At 33.8% G+C, this 21,326-nt stretch overlaps 1 protein-coding gene across 1 annotated transcript; it reads right to left on the bottom strand.

The window, feature by feature from the left end:
• Positions 1-17,660: 17,660 nt before the first annotated feature.
• LOC136853266 (uncharacterized) lies at positions 17,661-20,881 on the bottom strand. Its single transcript, XM_067128632.1, has 2 exons — positions 20,798-20,881; positions 17,661-18,148 (listed from the first exon to the last, which is right to left on the bottom strand). Exon 2 carries the CDS (start codon positions 18,137-18,139, stop codon positions 17,693-17,695), a length of 447 nt encoding a protein of 148 aa, XP_066984733.1. The 5' UTR covers positions 18,140-18,148; positions 20,798-20,881; the 3' UTR covers positions 17,661-17,692.
• Between the last annotated feature and the right edge of the window lie 445 nt (positions 20,882-21,326).

Here is a 21,326-nt window from a genome sequence, read left to right as displayed (position 1 = left end):
ATTTCTTCAGCTGTCACGAGGACTTTTCCATTTCTCATGCAACATTGACGTCTAAATTACAATATGCATTTCATTTGCTTGTGTAGATGGATTAAATTTATGAAGATAGTCAGCAAACCTACTGACTTATTCTTTCAACAGATTGTGGTCACACTGAAAATGTTTTATCTATTAATATTAGCGATTTGTTTTATTGAATATCAGTAATTACTTATTGATTATAATAGCAGAGAACAGCATTTGCTTGCATGGCCAACAGACATAGCTTTAGGCACGTATGCTAATATAAAAGATTTGTATTATAACCATAAATAATTATCAGAAAGCTTTAGTCACGAATCTACAAGTTCTGTCTGCTGTTCATTCTGAGTAAAAATGTATTATAAATAGATTAAACATGATGAAAATTACGGTCAAATTTAATAAACTGAACTTAGCTTCAGTAAGGAAATTCGTGTGTTCATTTATATATGCACTTTGCCCTTCCTCTTCTTTGATTAATACACACACACAGACACACACACACACACACACACACACACACATATATATATATATATATATATAAATTTATATGTGTGCGTGTGTGTGTTTGTGTGTATATGTATGTATGTTTGAATGACTGTGTGAGATAATCACTCACGCACAAATATATACATATACATATGTGTGTGTGTGTGCTCTTGTGCATGTGTATGTAAATTTCAAATTTCTTATTAAAATAGAATTACTTCCACGAATGAAGCTGGATGGTTATGAATTTATGACTCAGTTATTATCCGTTAGTCCATTTATTCATCTAATTGTTTTCCTGTCCGCTTTTCTTTCATAGAAATATCTCAAAATTTATTGATGAATTTCAGTCGCCTTTTTGTTTTGGATATGTGTTGATAAGCTGACTGCTTTTTGCAAGGGACCATAAGCCTGATAGTTCTTTAAGTTTTCTAAGTTTCATTTGCTCAGAACCTAAGAAGCAGCAGTTTCAAAAACCTTAGAGGGCGGCCAGGTCTTCTTTTCTCCTGTGAGATTTCATGTGGTTCCAAACTACTAAAGAAAAAATATATATATATGGTTAAATAAATGATTTTTCATTCCGTTTCATTCTCTGCTTCAAGTGGTGGTGCCTAAGAGTTACGATCTCCACACTCACATTTTCTTTTAATTCATCAGTAGACTATCATTCTTCAAATCTCTCCGGCCTTCTTGACCAAATATATCATTTCGTTTCCGGTCGTCTCGCTTAATCTTTTTGGAGTTATTGAAGGAATGAACATTTTTATAGTTTCCGATACCTGTGGGTAACACATGCGTATTGACCAAACTATGCGTCACTGATGCGTTTTTCAGTTTTGAAGTGAAAATATACAAACAGACGTTCGGTGTAGCTAATGGATCCCCTATATTAGCCAGATTGTACGTGGAATTTTTTGAAGCACTTACGTTGCCAAGTATTAACGCACTAAGTATCAAACTGATATTATGGAAGCGATCTGTAAAACATATTTTAGTTTTATTGCAAGACTTTCCGATGTTTTGACTTTTAAAGAGATGCTATAAAATTCTCTCTGGAAAATAGCCAAGACGACATCCTCCCCCTTTTAGATGTATTAGTGAAAAAAGGCCAACGAGCTTCAAAATTAAAGTTTGTACAGTAGAGCCGCTATTAAAAACTCGTACATTCACTACTTTCCTACCATAATTCGAACATAGCAAAGGTGTGGCAGGTCTTTATCTAAGACCTGCTAGACTTTGTGACCCAGCTTATTTAGATGATGAGTATGCTCTCTTAAATTAACTTAACCAACTTGGTTAATGATAAATGTTCTTAAAAAAGCAATGCCTATTTACCACTTGAACAGCGTAAAAACGAAGTGGCTAACGGAAGGAGAGAACATGACAAAAGTTCCATGTTATAATAAATTAGAAGCCACCAAAAATCTTGGAGATAAGCAGCATAAATTTGTTTTTCATTCTGCCAATATCATCTGTAAATCACAGTGTAAAAACAGAATTGGGAAAATGAATGAAATGAATGAAGACAGGGATATACGCTACCGGCTGTAACAATTATTTTTTGGATTACATAGGGAAGACTGGGAGAAATCTCGAAAAAAGTATTGTGGAGCACAAAGGAGCCGTTAATGTCAGCTAATAGAAATAATGCACTGGCCACCAGCTGTTGGGATTTTAACCACAGCATGAATTTTAAAGATAGCAAAATTTTATGCAAAAGTCCTGATGTTAAGCACTGTAGGGTTATGAAACGAGTTTTAATTAATTCAGTACCAACGGTGGCTTTTTCAATAGTTTAGATAAGCTAAATGCCAGCTTCATCGTTGGACAAACTAAACCCTCCAGATTGATCAGGGGAGCTAATATTCCAGATTTATTCCTTGGACCGAGGGAAAGCCAAATATTTGACCGTCATGATCCATGGCAAGGATTAACACCCTTCAGTTGAGCAGATGGACACATTAACTGCAACAAGTCAGACTGGTCAAGTTATCAGGAGGTCAAGCAGGAACCTTATGTAAATACTCTGTCCATGTAAATAGTTTAACACTTTAGCTACATTACCTGTTCTTCATATTCTTACTTGCACTTTCTTGGTATACAAATTTTGTGCTAGAATGTTTGCATGTGGCTGCAGTGGTACCGTATGAGTAACATTTTTTTTTGGTCTAAGTATAAAGTATAACTGAATAAAAATAGAAACGCTTCACAGGGCTGAATTTTGAACATCGAAACTTAAACTCTTGGATATTCAGCGGGAACATCCAAGTAAATTCAGTGGATATAGATAATTTTTTTCAGATTAAAAAAATTAGCTTCAACCAAAACCCCTCGTGGATGACTCCACTTTCATACAACGAACATGGTATCTTTAATGAGTAACAAATAGACTAGCCAAATTCATTTGCTGATTTTAGCATTGATTTGATTGCAGGATCAGGCTGCAACAGATGCGTTCTAATAGACCCGAGGTACTGGGAGCGCGAGCGCACTTAGTTTGGCTGTGGTACTATGGATTGTCAGCCCAAAGAATTGCTTATGAGACTGGCGTGAGCACAAGCACTGTCTATCGCTGGATCAGGAGGTGGAAGAGGGAAGGTCACGTTTATTCGAAGATGAGACGAAAGCATAACCCGCTTCCTTTTTTGCCAAATGGAGTCAATTATATTCAAGGCCCTTCATTATTATATGATAAAGAACATTTTATTATGTAAACGCATTTGTGAGGTTTAATTATTTCTCTGTATAAAGATTAACGAAACTGAACAAAGATGTTTTGCTGCAAACCTCGTATCTCACAGAACAAGATAAAATACCACTATACAGTAATAGGTTCTTATTTTTCTCCTGATAAGGAACATGATTTACTGAAACGCTAAAAATTTTAAGGTACTGTAGATTGAGAATAAGACAAGCTTAGAAAGAGCAGTCTGGTAGGGGAGTATGAACATATTTTCTATAATTCTTTTTTACGTGTAAAATAAAGTGAACTTAATATTAACGATGTTTCTGGCATAATATTTGATAGCATAAAAATGGTACAGGGAAATTAGTGATAAAACTCTCATAAAATAGCCCTGTGTTACACACTCAGCACTTGGCTACAATGCTGGACATTGATTCATTTCGACTTTAAGTGCAGAACCTGAATTCGACGGGAATTTGTGCAGCACAGTCGAAATTTTCTGAAATATCTGTTGAATTTAGAATTTCATCGGTTGAGAAGCCTGTTCAAGACATGTTTCATTCTTTTATATCTCAGAATGTCAAAAACGGTATTCAGAAAAAAGTTAAGGAAACATTTACTGCAAAGCAGTAAGAATGTTATTCTTCAATCTTTGGTCACTGATCAATACAAGTCATCAACAATTTCTGTGTTGGAGGTACTTGAAGACCCCTGAGCTTAATCAAAGTGGTTTCCAATAAATAAAACAAGACATACATAACATCACATGTTATTGCACATGCTGGGTGTAAAAATGGAAAACATAATACAATATAATATAACTTTGGCGTGTTACCCGCATGAGTAATAAAAAATGAACACAAAGTTTTTAAACACTCTTTTATTAAAATGCACTAAAAAGTAAAAAATTATTTTTTGAGACAAAAGGATTTTCTTACAATTAATCATGTTTACAAAAATAAAAGCGTGGGTGCCAAACATGGAAGGAAATGCTACAAGAAAAGAAATATATATATATATATATATATATATATATATATACAATATAAAGAAATATATATATATATATATATATATATATAGTATTTTTTTTTTTTTTTTTCTTTTAATTTCTTGTAGCATTTCCTTCCATGTTTGGCACCCACGCTTGCATTTTTGCAGACATGATTAATTGTAAGAAAATCCTGGTATGTCTCAAAAAAATTTTTATTTACTGTTTACTGCATTTTAATAAAAGCATGTTTGAATTTTTTTTTATATTTTTTTATTTTATACTTTTTAGTTTTGACAGAAATTGTAACCGATTTATGATTGTAAAAAAAAAAAATTGAACGTGATATACTGTCGAGCCAAAGAAGGTTTGAAAAATCTTAGAGTTATTATCTTATTTTACCAAATCAAAGAAGGTATGAAAAATACAAAGAATTTCATACAAATCCTGAGATACTAGGAGGGTCACTGTAGGGTCACTACAGGTCACGGATGATCTGCTGATCGTGCAAGGTTGTATTGTCACCGGGATTGAGTTACCATGCAAAATTTCAAGACCATCGGACGAATGGAACAGGTCGAAAATTGAGTTACAAGTTTTGACCCAAACAGACAGACAGACACAGAAGTCAAGTTAAATAAAAGCATGTCTAACCCATCCCAAGGAAAAAGTACAATTGCCAACTGGAAGAAGCCGAAGACCGTGTGCGAGAAAATAATGCAGATAATGTAGTCATTTATGAATTGTCATGAATATTATCGTCAGTTCATGACTAAACCATTTATAATTAATGTACCAAAATCTTTAGTGAAACTATTATTTTTTTTTTATAAATCTCCACTACAGATTCTTTATACAAAACCGTAAAGTATGCTTACGTTCATACTAAATAAACATGTTATGCCAAGGTCCCAGGATGTATCATAACAAAATTTAAAAGATTCCTAAAGAGAAGTAAGCCAAACGCCTTTAAGACTGAAAAATCTCCATACAAAGTACTTGTTAGGTATTTAACTTGAATGTTTCAGATATTTAGTTCCCCAAAAGCTGGATTTTATATTGGTTTTCATTACCAGTCTATTAGCAGTCTAATTTTAATACTACAGTTGTGAAGGAAGACAATTAGGAATCTTCAAAGAATTATGCACGTATTACTGCAAAGCAATTTGGCATTTGTAGTTGTTTGCTTACAGATCCTTCAGCAAATTAGAGACATTTTAGTAGACATAATAAAATTAAGAACACATAAGAGAATACATGCTCCATTTTCATAATCAAGTTTAACTCTACTTTTATTTTCTAATTTCAGGGCGACCATTAAGTACTTTGTTATCTCCTTGCTCTTAGTCAAAGACGTCATAAGCAAAGGGTTAAATGCAAATCCCGGTGAAACAACAACTAATGCTGATCACGGAAATGACAAACAAGAATCATTAAAAGATGAGGGACTGCAAGCAAATGTTCGCCACCCTATTAATCCATCTGCTGATCTGTCGAACCCACAAAAGAGAAGAAAATTAATGTATGATAAAGGAGAGCCCACCGTTGGAGAGTCAGTTGGAAAGATGGCATGGCAAGCAGTGCAGCACTATATAAGTGGCTGTCATTTTGTTCTAACGACTCTTAATGCTGACAATCCGGTGGTGCAGCATTTGATAAGGTTTGTGTTAAATAGTACCTTTCTTTGCGATCTTTTGTTTATGGGTTCTTATCCTTAAGATACTAGTAAATTTGGTTTTTATTGGAATAATGGGCTATTCAGTTGCTACTGCCCATGATGACGTGCTTTCAATTTCATCTCTCTCTCTCTCTCTCTCTCTCTCTCTCTCTCTCTCTCTCTCTCTCTCTCTCTCTCTCTCTCTCTCTCTCTCTCTCTCTGTTGGTTACCTGAAGCATTTGAAAAAGGTTCCTATCTTTATTGCTCTTTCTCCAAGTCTTTTCATACCTGTCTTCATCTTTTGAAACACATATCCATAGGGTACTGTCTTATAGTTGCATGTTTGCTGATTTATGTAATGTGGGCTTTATAGAAAGAACAATATAAACAACAGTGACTAATAAATTCTAGATAAGTTCTGTATAATGTTTGTCAAGATAGTAAATCTAGGTTATCATGAGAAGTTTTAAAACATTCGAAATTAAATTGATATCAAGTACTGAAAGATCTTTTTCCATAGTGTGTAAGCCTTCAGAGTACACACTATAATGTACCGGACAAGAAAGGAATATATTTCATAAATTAGACCAATTTATTAATAAATATTTAATGAATTCTATAAATCCATTAATATCATTAAGTAACCTGTTTAACAGTTTTGTAATATAATTAAGTTTACGTAAAGTAATAAGTCATAATGAAACTTTTGTCATTTCGACTTGTACATAAAATCGTTTTTCCTAAGGACATGCTAATGTTTCTAATTATAAGATTTCCTAAGAAGTCTGCAAGCCAAAAGCTTCAGAGTTTTTTGCAAACGACACTAAAATTATTTATCTACAATCCTTGAACATTCGGACGTGCATTATTGTCCATTTTTACAGGCGCAGTGGTTTATCAGATCCTTTTTCTTACAGGCACAGTGGCTTACCAGATCCAGATTTTTTTTATATATACAGTGGCTTATCAGATCCGTTTTTACAGGTACAGTGGCTTATCGGATCTTTTATTTTTTACAGGCACACTGGCTTACCAGATCCTTTTCTTATAGGTACAGTGGCTTACCAGATCCTTTTCTTATAGGTACAGTGACTTACCAGATCCTTTTCTTATAGGTACAGTGGTTTACCAGATCCTTTTTTTTTAGGTACAGTGGCTTATCACTGCAACCTTTAGTCCTGTTAGACGTTTCAAAAAGTCATCTGAACGAGTCGTATTCTCACACGAGTGCGCTGAAAGGTATCCCAGCAACTGTCTGTAGAGCCTTTTTGATTGACTTCATTGCGGACGATGATGAAGATTCAATGTTCAGGTCAGGGCTGCTCTCTTAAGTGTTCTTAATTACCTGTGAAGTTTATGATGCAAAGCTACAATTTTCAATTCAGTGTCATTTAGGATTAACGCCCATTGATTTCAAGATAATATGCTGGCAAATGAATAACTTTGCAATTATAAAAAACAGGTTTCTGGGAGATGCCAAGGTACACGTATGGTCCGATGCGTGGGTTGTCCTGATTGGAGGGAATTCCAATGCCAACGAATCACTTCGTCACTCTGTGTTTCGCAACTCTCGCAGGCCTGTGTTTCTTGGGCTAAGCGATCGATTGCTCAAGATGATGAGGACCGAAGATTTTGCACGGAAAAATGGTGACTCTGCAAATGCAGTTCTCGGGAGGGAAGACAAATGTGAGTAAATATTTGAAATTGTTAGTTTAGTCTGATCAGAATAAGGCAATAAGAAGCACAATATTAAGTAAAGGAAATAATCAGTTATTCACCTTCAGGGTTTTGAGATGTAACTGACACGGAATTAATTTAATGGATCTAATACAAGTGCCTCCACGCATAACTTACTAAATTCCTCAAGTTCTCTATCTGATTATAGATTGTTTTATGTACTATAATTTAGAGGAAAAGAATTGGCTCTCCATGTATTTTTAGACAAAGGTAAACACAAATCTATAGTCCTTTGCAATCACTAAGGGCAAATTAACATTGAAACTCCGACATCATTAGTGATCGTTCTTCACACATTAATGTAATCTCTTCCTTTATCTTTTCTTAAAGATATATCAGTATACAGTCGTTGCCTATATTGCGACAAAGGTTATCCTATGGTGAAGCTCCTGTTTCGATGGAAGTTGGGATTAGACCTTCAGAAACCTTTGAACCCGTTTCCTGGTAAGTCAGGTAACTGCATCCCGTCATATAGTTTTTTGAAGGTACAGGTAAAAGATTAAACTTTCAATTATAGTGAATAAAAACAGTGAAATATGAACTATGTAGGCAGTTTTTTGCTCTCACAACATCACTTTAATAGCTACTTTTATTTTCGAAATAATCAAGTAAGATGTAAATAAAAATAGATTATCATTCAGTACCATATTTACTTACATGATGCAACATCATATAGAAGTGGATTCATTTGTAAAACCATTAATTTCTGAATAGTTTGCAGATGGTTTGCATTTTGTTAATTATACAAAACTAAATGACAAGGAAAGCAGCATTTTTGACTTGGGTGGCCTATGGTAGGAAAACAAACTTTATTAAATATTTCAGTCTTCTTATCAGTTAAAATTTCTTTACATTCATAAACTACTGAAACCAAGAAACAGAAATGTGTAGTATATCTTTCGTACCGGCAAGAAAAAATCGGGAAGAGTTTTATGATTTTAACTCCTTCACGTGGTCTTAAAAGTACAGCTTTCTTCCAGAACTCAATGATCATCTCATTGATTTATATATAAATAAGCACATAAATCGATATGGGCTCTATATTTGTATAGTGCACATACAAAACATAAGTTTTTCATTAGTTTCAACAGTAAAATGCCAATGACGCGCGTTTGCCAGTTTTATAAGATGAACAAAATATAAATATATACAGTATATATAATATATATATATATATATATATATATATATATATATATATATATATATATATATATATATATATATATATATATTGTATTATCAATTGGATATTTATATAAAGATGGTATTTTTAATTTGTATTCTTCACAATTATTCATAAATTAATCTTTTTTAAAATAGCTCTTCACAAATTCATAAATTAATCTTGCTCAAAATTAAGTATTTTTGCAATATTTTTTTTGTAATTAAAAAATGGTTTTTATTCGTAGATCACTGAATCTATTTATTTATTTATTTCAGACCAGTTTACTGATTTCCACGGAAGAAAATTTAGGACTGTTTCAGTGCCAACGTTTCCTTTTAACTCATATCCCGTTAATCCAAAAGAAATTGCACCTAAAATCGTTCTGGACGACTGTTTGGACAAAAGGCTTCTTGATACTCTTTCGTTGTATTTGAATTTCACGTAAGTTTGGTAAATATTTTTATTACATTTTCTAACAGATTAGATTTTATTTTTTTGATGGTACTACTCCTAATAGTCAGGCTAAACTGGCAGTTTCAGTACTAAAAATAATAATGAATAGGTTCGAATATGATTTTCTCTTTATTCCTTCAATTATTTATCTATTTATTTTTATTTATGCTGGTAATGAACGTTGGACTTTATTCAGGCTATTTTCCAGAATTAGTTTTCAAAATCATTAAAAACATTTGAATATCAGATGACCAAACAAATACATTTTTTCCTCTCATTTCAGATATGAAACTTACGCCCCCTGGACTCAGCAATTTGGATATAGAACGGAAAGCGGCAATTGGACCGGATTAGTAGGCACGATCCAGTTCAATATTGCAGACTTCGGTACCATTGTGGCTCCGACAAGGGAGAGATTTGAAGTCATAGACACGACGAGAGCCTACCTGTCTGATCCGCTGTCTATTGTTTCTTTAAAACCTGACCTCATTCCTCAATACCTCGTGATTGCCAGGCCGTTTAAGCGTATGTGATCATATAATCCTGGAAATGAGTGAAAGATTGTATGATATAATTGTCTCTCTCTCTCTCTCTCTCTCTCTCTCTCTCTCTCTCTCTCTCTCTCTCTCTCTCTCTCTCTCTCTCTCTCCTTTCAAGCATACAATTGTGAAGAGAGTTCATAATATAATTTAAAAATTGATATAGACTATAGGTTTGCATGGTGCACAAATGCTGAATGAATTGATAGTTCATGGACAGTAAAAACTGTGTGGGTTATGGGATTTGAGGTAGTAGTAGTTTCTAACTGTTAGAATCCGTTTCACTGTTTTTCGTTAAATTTCCGTAATAAATGTAATTTGCCATTTGATGACTTTCTCTTCATTATATATAAAGTAGGTTAAGGGAACCAACTCTTGATGAATGGACCCAAAACATTTTTTTCTAATACCATTGTGAAACTGTTCTTCAAGAAAAACAATAGATACTTATATGAAACTTCATTCGTGTAATCTTTCTTTTCTCTTCCACAATTCAGTTGATGTGTGGCTGTACATCGTGCTGTCCATAGTGGTTTGGGCTATCACTCTATGGCTGTTTCAAAGAATCTGGTCCGGGTACAGTGGTGGACGAGCAGTGTCTTTAGGCCGGGCCATTTTCTACAGCTGGTCTATAATTGTGGAAAATGATAGTGACGAAACTCCTGAAAACATAACAGCAAGGGTTAGTCCCATTTTGTGGTGAGACGTCGAAATCTATTAAGTTTTCGAATTTGTTTGTATATTTAATGAAGTTTGTATTTCATGGATTGAATCTGATCTCTTTGTTTAAGACATAGGCAGTAAACTTACGCCTCATATTTTCAGCTAAACTGAACTGATGGTGTACAAATATATTTATATAAACGTGGACATACATACAATGTTTTTTGCAATTTTAACCTCGCAGATCTTTAAAGAATTTTATGGTGTTCATTCATGGTTTGTCTTTTTGATGAAATTAATATATTTGCTTAAAAGAGGACCGTATATTTGCAATGCACTGGTCATAGCCATGATATAATATTTTGGCAGATATGCCTTTCAAACATACTATCAAGGTTTACATGAAGATTATTGTAGTATAAATAAAAAAAGATTATTTGGCAAAAGTGTATAGACGATTATGTGAGACCTGTAGCCAAAAAATTAAATTTTCATGAGAGTGATACACAGCACAAATAAATACTTGATTTTTATCGTGTAATCACACATACTGCACTGTCAAGGCTGTTATGAAGATCATTACAGTATATATGATAAAGATTATTTGTAAAGATGTATATACGATTACTTAACTAAACCTAGCCAAAAATAATAAACATTTAACGTGAATAATCCTTACCTATTTTAATAATGTAATCATACCTGTTACACTGTCGAATATTATCAAGGTACTGATAGTTCTTCAACTTACAGATTCTATTAGCTGTATGGCTAATTGCCTGTTTAGTGACAACAACCGGATTCAGATCATCTCTCGTGGCGCATCTCGGCGTTCCGGGTCATACCAAACCTATCGACAACTTCAAAGACCTCGTGGAGAAGAAGAATTTCAAGTGGGGCATCGAAGCCTACTACTTATTCGGCCTTCCAATGAATTACTTTCAGACGACGACTGACCCGGTGATCAAAGAGGTTTACAAACACATTGAGGTGATTAGTCTGTGTTCTCTTTATAAATTTAATGAAGCAGGTTGAAAATAAAAACCTGATTAACGTCTTGTTCGATTCGTTTCTCAAATCGAGATACAGTCGACCCCCGACTATTCGCGGTTCCGGCTTCGCCTATTTGCAGATTTCTCTGTGGAACATATATGCACATTATTGGCGGAAAATTCCACCTATTCGCGGTATTTTCATAGAGAAATGTTCAAAACTATATTTTTCATATAATTTTTGAGACTAAATACACTTTTGTGATAAAACTATTAAAATATTCAGGCATAAGCATTTTAGAGGTTTTTGCGTTTTGAACTATCAAAATAGCCAGTTATAAGCGTTTTTGAGAGGCGTTTTGAGTATTCCTTGGATTTAAGCTATTCGCTGGGGGTATTAACACATCCCTGCAAGTATGGGGTCGACTGCTGAACACTCGTGCATGTTCTTCAGTTATAATTTTAGCCATTTGTGGATGAACTGTGCCATTTCGATTCGACTAATGAGCCCTTAAATTTTACTGCAAAAAGAGAATGTACTGAAAAATTACAAAGTTGTTAATTTCTGTCGTAATTCAGTAATAATTTTGTAATATTCTAGGCAGTAATCATTTCTCGAAGATACAGTTGACCCCCCGCCTATTCGCGGTTCCGGCTTCGCCTATTTGCAGATTTCTCTGTGGAACATATATGCACATTATTGGCGGAAAATTCCACCTATTCGCGGTATTTTTCATAGAGAAATGTTCACAAATTACTATATTTTCATATAATTTTTGAGACTAAATACACTTTTTGTGATAAAACTATTAAAATATTCAGGCATAAGCATTTTTAGAGGGTTTTTTGGCGTTTTGAACTATCAAAATAGCCAGTTATAAGCGTTTTTTGAGAGGCGTTTTGAGTATTCGCGGATTTAAGCTATTCGCTGGGGGTATTGATATACACATCCCCCGCAAGTATTGGGGGTCGACTGCTGAACACTCGTGCATGTTCTTCAGTTATAATTTTAGCCATTTGTGGATGAACTGTGCCATTTCGATTCGACTAATGAGCCCTTAAATTTTACTGCAAAAAGAGAATGTACTGAAAAATTACAAAGTTGTTAATTTCTGTCGTAATTCAGTAATAATTTTTGTAATATTCTAGGCAGTAATCATTTTCTCGAAGATACAGTTCGCCTATTTGCAGATTTCTCTGTGGAACATATATTTTATTAGTGAAAATTCCACCTATTCGCGGTATTTTTAGAGAAATGTTCACAAATTACTATATTTTCATATAATTTTTGAGACTAAATACACTTTTTGTGATAAAACTATTAAAATATTCAGGCATAAGCATTTTTAGAGGTTTTTGGCGTTTTGAACTATCAAAATAGCCAGGTTTTTTGAGGCGTTTTGAGTATTCGCGGATTTAAGCTATTCGCTCATTGATATACACATCCCCGCAAGTATTGGGGGTCGACTGCTGAACACTCGTGCATGTTCTTCAGTTATAATTTTAGCCATTTGTGGATGAACTGTGCCATTTTCGATTCGACTAATGAGCCCTTAAATTTTACTACAAAGAGAATGTACTGAAAAACTACAAAGTTGTTAATTTCTGTCGTAATTCAGTAATAATTTTGTAATATTCTAGGCAGTAAAGAGAAGATAGAAGTTGATAACAGATTTCTCTGTGGAACATATATGCACATTATTGGCAGAAAATTCCACCTATGAAGTATTTTTCATAGAGAAATGTTCACAAATTACTATATTTCATATAATTTTTGAGACTAAATACACTTTTTGTGATAAAACTATTAAAATATTCAGGCATAAGCATTTTAGAGGGTTTTTGGCGTTTTGAACTACAAAATAGCCAGTTATAAAGCGTTTTTGAGAGGCGTTTTGAGTATTGATTTAAGCTATTCAAGTATTGGGGTCGATTGCTACTCGTGCATGTTCTTCAGTTATAATTTTAGCCATTTGTGGATGAACTGTGCCATTTCGATTCGACTAATGAGCCCTTAAATTTTACTACAAAAAGAGAATGTACTGAAAAACTACAAAGTTGTTAATTTCTGTCGTAATTCAGTAATAATTTTGTAATATTCTAGGCAGTAATCATTTCTCGAAGAAATAAGAAAGTCTGATAAATAGATATACAAATAATTATAAACACATTTCGATATTGGAAGTTTCTATACTGGATACGAATATTTTCTTTCAATTTGTCATTAAATAATAATCGGTTGTACTCTAGGGACTGACAGCACAGTCATAAATCCATGAGTGAAAATATAACAATATTTTGTCTCGATGTTTGATTGACTGATTGGGGTTATCTGGCGTCTCATGTAAAGGAGAGGACAGGAGTGAGTGACAATGAATTTTGTTAATGACAATAACACCAAGACAGAGATAATTCGGATCTATGTCATAATTGATAAAGATATCTCTCTTAGACCATATTTAAGTATATATACTGAATTTGTATTTGATTTTTTTCCCAATTCGGATCACTCAACAGTCTTTGGAAAACAACGAAGTAGCTTTCGAGAAGATAATAAAAGGAAGCTATGCCCTGATTACTTTCGAGATGCGCGCGCACACCATCATTAATTCTTACTACACGGATAACCACGGTAATACTGCGTATTACATCAGCAAGGAAGGTTACAGCTTAGTCCCGTACTTCGGATGGGGTTATGCGTAAGTACAATGCATCATGATATTTACGTTGCATAGTATTTTTGGTCCTAGGACCCTTTTGCATCATGAATACTTTATGTTCATGAACCTAATTTATTCTTTATCCAAAATGCAGATGATAAGTTTGAATGTTTCACATAAAATAAACGGAAAATACAATGAAAACGATGCAGTACTATGCGATTAAAGTTAGAATCTATCATGACATCGTAATTAACATTATATTCATCACACAGTGAACATTAAAAATTATTATAATTCTTGCCATAAACCTCTGGTTTATGGTGGTGAAATTTATCCCCTAGAGGATTAGAATTCCCTTAGAGAAATATAATTATAAACATTATCGTTATTCAAAAGCTGGTGGGAAAATGCGTGAACTTGATCCCCAATATAATAAGCCTAACAAATATTAATATTATGATAATGATCATTGATAATTGCAACCAGCGTTATAATAAGAAAATAATTATTCTAATTATGATCGTCACCCTAAACCTTAATTAATTTATTGCCGTCCTAATTTCTGAATAAAAGAAACCTTCCTTTTTGGAATTTCTAAATTAGTCACGAATAAGATGTTATTCAAAAATGAATATTTATATATTTAATTTATTATTAGATATAATTAATTTTGCTGTTGTTATAAGAAAATATTAGGATTTCGTGAAAGACTCTAGCTTTCTTGTTTCTACATTTGGTTATTATTTTAGCTTATATTATCTTGTTTATAACTAATCTTTTATATATTTACCGAGTTAAAAATGAAAATTTCTAAAATTTTAACCCATCTGTTTATCTCGATTTTATCAAATTCTGTCTGTCTGTCTGTCTCTCCCTGAGCCAAATTCGAAAGTGTAATTTCCTGTATTATACGTAATTTTCAAATAATAATTACAAAGTAATGAATAACGTCATTATGATTTTGGAGCAATGGACATAATAAAAAAAAGATATCCCTATGACAGCAGTCTTTTATTACTGCAAATAACATACCTTTGCATTAGCCATATATATTTCTAATTGATGGTTTAACTGATGCATCAACATTCCTTCTTAGTCTTCAACAGTAATTATCATTATCTACTGTATTTGGAAGCAATGTAGGCGCACATATAATTAGGTTCCATTTATGTTATATTAAAGACTAATGAAATATTTTCCAAATAGTCGTGTGGTACGATATTATTTTGGTCACGCAACAACGAGGCACTAAAAATATTCTAATGCAATTAAAAACTTTGCATCTAAGTCTGGACATTGTATTTCAAGTTCAAAGGCCTTTGTGATTATTAATGATTCACCAGTGAAATATTTTGAGAATGCAGTAGCCTTTAAATAAACGTTTTTTTACAAGTGGGATGCCAGGCTTTTTAGATAAAAAATATCCATAATGAAAATACTTATATTTTAGAATTATGAGCTTCATGAAATATCAGTTTTTCTGATGATCTCAAAGGGACAAGTATCTTTTAGATACTTAGAACAGTGAATGATGAACACCAGAAATCAGGTGTATCGATCTTAATTTTTTTCCCTCATATTTATTTATTTATCAATTTTCCTAAAACTTGTCTCTCTCTCTGCATTCTGATTTCCCTTTGGAAATCTTGGGTTTATAGTTTGTTGACTGTGTCAATAAGGGTTTCCAGTTGAAGCTTTTAAGAAAGAAAGAAATAATTTTTGTTATAAAAGTACTAATTTCATGAAAACTTTTTTTTCAGAAAAGGAACACCTTTTCGTGATAGATTTGGTATGATCCAGGCAAGACTGAATGACGCAGGAATTATTGATTACTGGATGAAAGACGTCATTGCATTGAGGGTCAGGATAAACAGGAAGGAAATGAATTCGGGATCCTTAACCAGTCAAAAAGTTCAGATAAACCAAGTACCAGTAAGTTGCTGTTGTCCTTTATAACCGCTTCTGCTATATCAGTCTCCTGAATTTCTTGGTAATGCTTTGCTAATTCCATGGGAGCCCTGCTAATCCATGGAAATCTTTGCCAATTAGACGGAATTCCTTACTAATTCCATGAAAATCTTTGCCAGTTCCATAGAAATATTTGCCAACTCCAAGGAAATCCTTGCTAATTCCATGGAAATCCTTGCTAATTCCATGGACATCTTTGCAGTTCCACTGAAGTCTTTGCCAATGCCACATAAATCTTTGCCAGTTCCATGGAAATCTTTGCTAACCAATATATAAAAATTTGTGCTTATTTAATGGAAATATTTAAAAATTTCATGGAAATCATTGCATATTCCAAGGAAATCTTTGCCTATTCCATGGAAATCTCTGCTAATTTCCATGGAAATCTTTGCATTTTCTTAAAAATCTTTGCTAATTCCTTGGAAATCTTTGCTAATTTCATGGAAATCCATCAAGTAACTGATGATGGTGAAATACTAAAATTATTCTAACTTTCCTCTTTTCTCTTCACAGGACCAAGAAGCAGTCAAACTACGAGTGATTCATCTGGCAGGCGTCTTTTTGATTCTGTTGCTGGGATATATCATCTGTTTCCTCATCTTTCTGGGCGAAAGGTTCATGGCACCGACCTCAAAGGCATCTCACAAATAGAAAATCCTCGCAGTGTTTAAATGAGTCAAGGGTACGCTTATTCAAAGAGTTTTGTGGCCATAGTGTATGATAATTGCTGTTTATGATGGTTCTCTATATTATTCCTTCATTTTCCTAATTTTGGAGTGTCTATACAGAATATAGTGCAACCAACTTTCCTTCGGCCCATCATTTCATCATTCCCTGCCCCTGTCTATTCTTGGAGTGTCTTCTGTAATCTAATTTTTGAATATATTTCTTCCATTCCAATTACTTGAAGTAGGAAGATTCAGGTCTATTCAGTCTGAGTTATTGCCAATTATCATTAATCTAGAAAATCAGTTCCTTCTTGTTATTATAATAAGAAGATCAGGTTTTTCCTATGTTTTTCCACTGATAAAAGTATGTTCACTTTTCCCATCCAACGATAGGTGTGTCATCAATTTTGTTTAATTTTTTACATTCACTATTCATTATTATTTTCATTATATTAAGTCCATTATATCTTAAAATTTGGATTCCTTTGTATATCATTAAAATTTATACAAGATCCAGTTACCAGCTACTTCTTAGAATCATTTAGTATCTCATAGATCAAGAAATATACTTCCACACAAATCCTCATGTATCAAACAATAGCGAATTCTAAGAATATGTGCTGTTTTGAAATCACTTAACACTGTATAGGTTCAAGTTAGCCAACAAGGAATACATATACTCATCAAACAGCATTACCATTCATTATCAGGAAATCAAGAATTTACCAAGAACGTAGTTCCATTCTTTCATATTAATCAATAGGGGTGTTATGACATTAAGTCCATTTCATACTATTTGAGATAATATTTAACTATTACTTAACTCCAAGAGCGATATGGAAGCCTAAGATATTTTGGACAGACAGAGAAACTAACAGACAGACAGAGTTTAATAATTTTCTTTATTCTTCAGTATATTTCTAGAAAATATGTCATTCCTTGAAGAATCTTCTCAACAGGTCTATATAAATTTCACAGAGTATATAACACACAATCAGTATGAAGGATAAGTATAATTTGCTGGGTAGTAGGGCTTATCATAAGCCGGGTATGGCACATAAGCGGTCTCTTGATACTGACTATACTGAGGATACTGACAGGGGGGCCTCTCCTGGCATCTCCTCCTCTGAACAGTTCTCGGATCACACTGCAGGCGCAGGAGGCCGATGACCTCAGCTGCTGATTTCTCAGGCATCGAATTGACGGTGTCCACTATTTTCTGGTCCTCCTCTGCCGTTGTGGTGCGGGGTCGGCCGCTTCGAGGCTTGGTCTCGACGTTCCCTTCCTTCTGCCAGCGGCGGATCCAGCGGTATACCGTCGTGACGCTCGTGCCAGTTTCTTGTGCAATGGCTCTGGCGGACATTCCGCCTACCCACATGCAGACCATCTTCGTCCTGCCGCACAGCACTGCTAGCTTGTTTGGCGGGTACTTTTCTGCCATTTGCGTTTCCTGAAAAGGTTTCAGTTTAAATGTACAGGTTCAGGAAGTCTATGGTGTCAGAGTGGTTCGCTATCTACTTCATAACATGTCAGTACGTTTTACTTATGGACTTTCTTTTGTACAGGTATCTGTGGGTGTGACACCAATATATGATTCTTTTTATAAGTGCAGGTTCGTTTAAAACAAAGGGAATAAAGTGCACCTAGAATTTTATATCCAAACTAAACGATGAAAAATCTTTGCGTGTATATGTGTGAGTGTGCGTGTGTGTGTGTGTGTGTGTATGTTTGTGTGTGTGCGTGCGTAATACGAATCGCAAGTACAAGACTTAACATTTTAGATAAAAATTCCTTACTTGCAGCATCTTTTACCTACGACAAACGTTTTTATTTCATCACTTGATTTTTGTTTTGATCTACTCTTCGTGCAATTTAAAAATACTTATTGATATGGGGTAAAATGGTCTGCTTCTCAGTAAAACCGAAGATATGCAGATAATTATTATATAAATATTAATTAGTCAGTTGTAGTGGGTTCCAGCTTGGTCTGACATGGGCTTGGGGCTGGCAGTCTCATCCTACCAAGACAAGAGTGAAGCATTCTTCCTTTTGCTGTTTGAACCAGTATATGACATTCCTCCACTTTATAAAATATATAACAGTGACGTTCTCCTGAAGGATTCCTTCAGCATTGTTTTGTTCTGCTGATAATTCTAATGTTTAGTGACCTTGTTAAAAACGATGGCTCTTGGTTGGTCGACGCTACATACTTTGGATACACATTGCCGTTATCATTACTATTATTTCTGAAACTGTTTTGTGGTTCATCTGGGCATCTTCTAGGGTAATGGTACCCTTAGGCAATATATTCAGCATATAATTGTTACTTAATGTTATAGCCAATTACAGATATGCTTCAGTTTCGAGACTAATAAAGCGAGAAGTGCGATAACTTCCTTTCAGACAACGCTTCTGATTTGTTAGCACCTCAGTTATATCATATCTTTATTCAAAATATACTTCAAGCTACATGCGGTACTACACTAAAGATTTTGATATGGCTTTGACAGATGAACAAACAATTGCATAAGGCTATCAGATCTTATGATGCATCAATGAGCATTTCTGGAAGAATATTTAGATAAAAGGGTCCTTCTCTTCCACTGAGCAAGGGAAGGTATAGCTATGGGACATCCTCTCTGGGTATTGTTTGATAGAATGTATGGAGAAAATGATCTGTATAGATCCAAAGCGGATTATTTACCTGTATATGATGATATATTTTTACCATTTGCAGTTATCAATATTAACCGAACATATAATTTATGTTTTCCAAAGAATCTTAGTTCACTGGTAAAAAATGGAATTTTTATTGGACTTGCAAATCCTTCCAAGACAACAACAAAAAAAAAAAATCAGCAAGACACCAGTGAGGAAAAAGAGAAGGATATGGAAAATCACACATACACAAAAACAATAATGGCAAGGAGAATAGGCTTTTGATGTTAACTTAAACACAAAGTTTTAGTGATATTCTTATAGAGATACTTTTTTCGCAATCTCCCTAGCAATGGTAGAGACTTGGTTTTGATATAAAACCACAAATGAATATATATTCTCTTGTTTTCGTAGGAAAGTATTTGGATTTTGCTCCTTAGGTATGTCTTACAATATTCTCTGCCATAGTATATTAATTTTTTCCAGAGGTAAACTCTTCAACACGCACTAAGACCTCTTAACATCTTCACCTCCTTTTTGTTTACTTTTATTTTTGTGGGCGAGGGTTCCCCGGATGAGGGAAAGGACAGTAGTCTTATAAAGTCTGAAAAGGACAGTATGCTTATAAAGTCTGAAAAGGACAGTGCACGTATAAAGTCTGAAAAGAACAGTACACTTATAGTCTGAAAAGGACAGCACGCTTATAAAGTCTGAAAAGAACGGTACGCTTATAAAGTCTGAAAGGACAGTACACTTATAAAGTCTGAAAAGGACAGTACACTTATAAAGTCTGAAAAGGACAGTACGCTTATGAAGTCTGAAAGGGACACTACGCTTATCAAGTCTGACAATGACAGTACGCTTATAAAGTCTGAAAAGGACAGTATGCTTATAAAGCCTGAAGTGTTATGGTCCGTGCAGGAAACAAACAAAGAAATTTATACGTTTCTTTGCAGAGTTCGAATTGAAGCGCAGAAATTCCAGCATAAAAATCCCATGTTTTTGCGATGGTTGGAATGCTATCACAGCTTTTAGTTGTACATCCAGTGCAAACCCCCAAAAACAAATAAAAATATAAACTACAAGATATGACATTAAACATACATGCATATCTCGTAAATGTCATCAGCAGAAACCACTTACATACACACACACACGCACACATATATATATATATACACACACACACACACATATATATATATATATATATATATATATATATATATATATATATATATATATAGTGTGTGTGTGTGTGTGTAATATGAAATCATACAGATATCCAAAAAAAGATATATATGACAGATACAATAAACTTTTTATTTTATGATACAACATAATTTTAAGTTTTATAACTGAAAATTCGAAGTAACCTACGCATACAATGTTAGGAACTTAAGATAGACTCAGATAATTAGTAACGGTACACTAATCTTACCAGAAATGACTGAAACTCGTGCTTTTTGAATCCGACCGTCACGCGTCGGAGCAACCGCAGAAAACGAGTGTGTACTGCCAGAGAGCTTTTCCCTAAATGGAATTGCCGCTTGCTCAGATCCCACTTAAATACTTGATGTGAGAAGGGCAGCAACGCAAAATCACTGTCGATTCCTTCTTCTCAGTGACATTAACAACAGGTAATATAAGGGAACGAAAGAGTGTCGTTGGTAAGGGGCTGCTCTCTCCTTCACACACACACACACACACACACACACACACACACACACACATATATATATATATATATATATATATATATATATATATATATATATATATATATATATATATATATATATATATATATATATATATATATATATATAAATAATCAACACACAATATATATATATATATATATATATAAATAAATATATATGATTATATATATATATATGGGAATAATCAACACACAATCACTTGTTGAACAGAAATAAACTTGATTCCATTGAAAGAACCCAGGTCTT

Source organism: Macrobrachium rosenbergii, chromosome 27, assembly GCF_040412425.1.
Source record: "Macrobrachium rosenbergii isolate ZJJX-2024 chromosome 27, ASM4041242v1, whole genome shotgun sequence".
NCBI lineage: Eukaryota > Metazoa > Arthropoda > Malacostraca > Decapoda > Palaemonidae > Macrobrachium > Macrobrachium rosenbergii.
The sequence above is the reverse complement of the archived record's forward strand: the minus strand, read 5'-3'. Positions and strand labels throughout refer to the sequence as shown.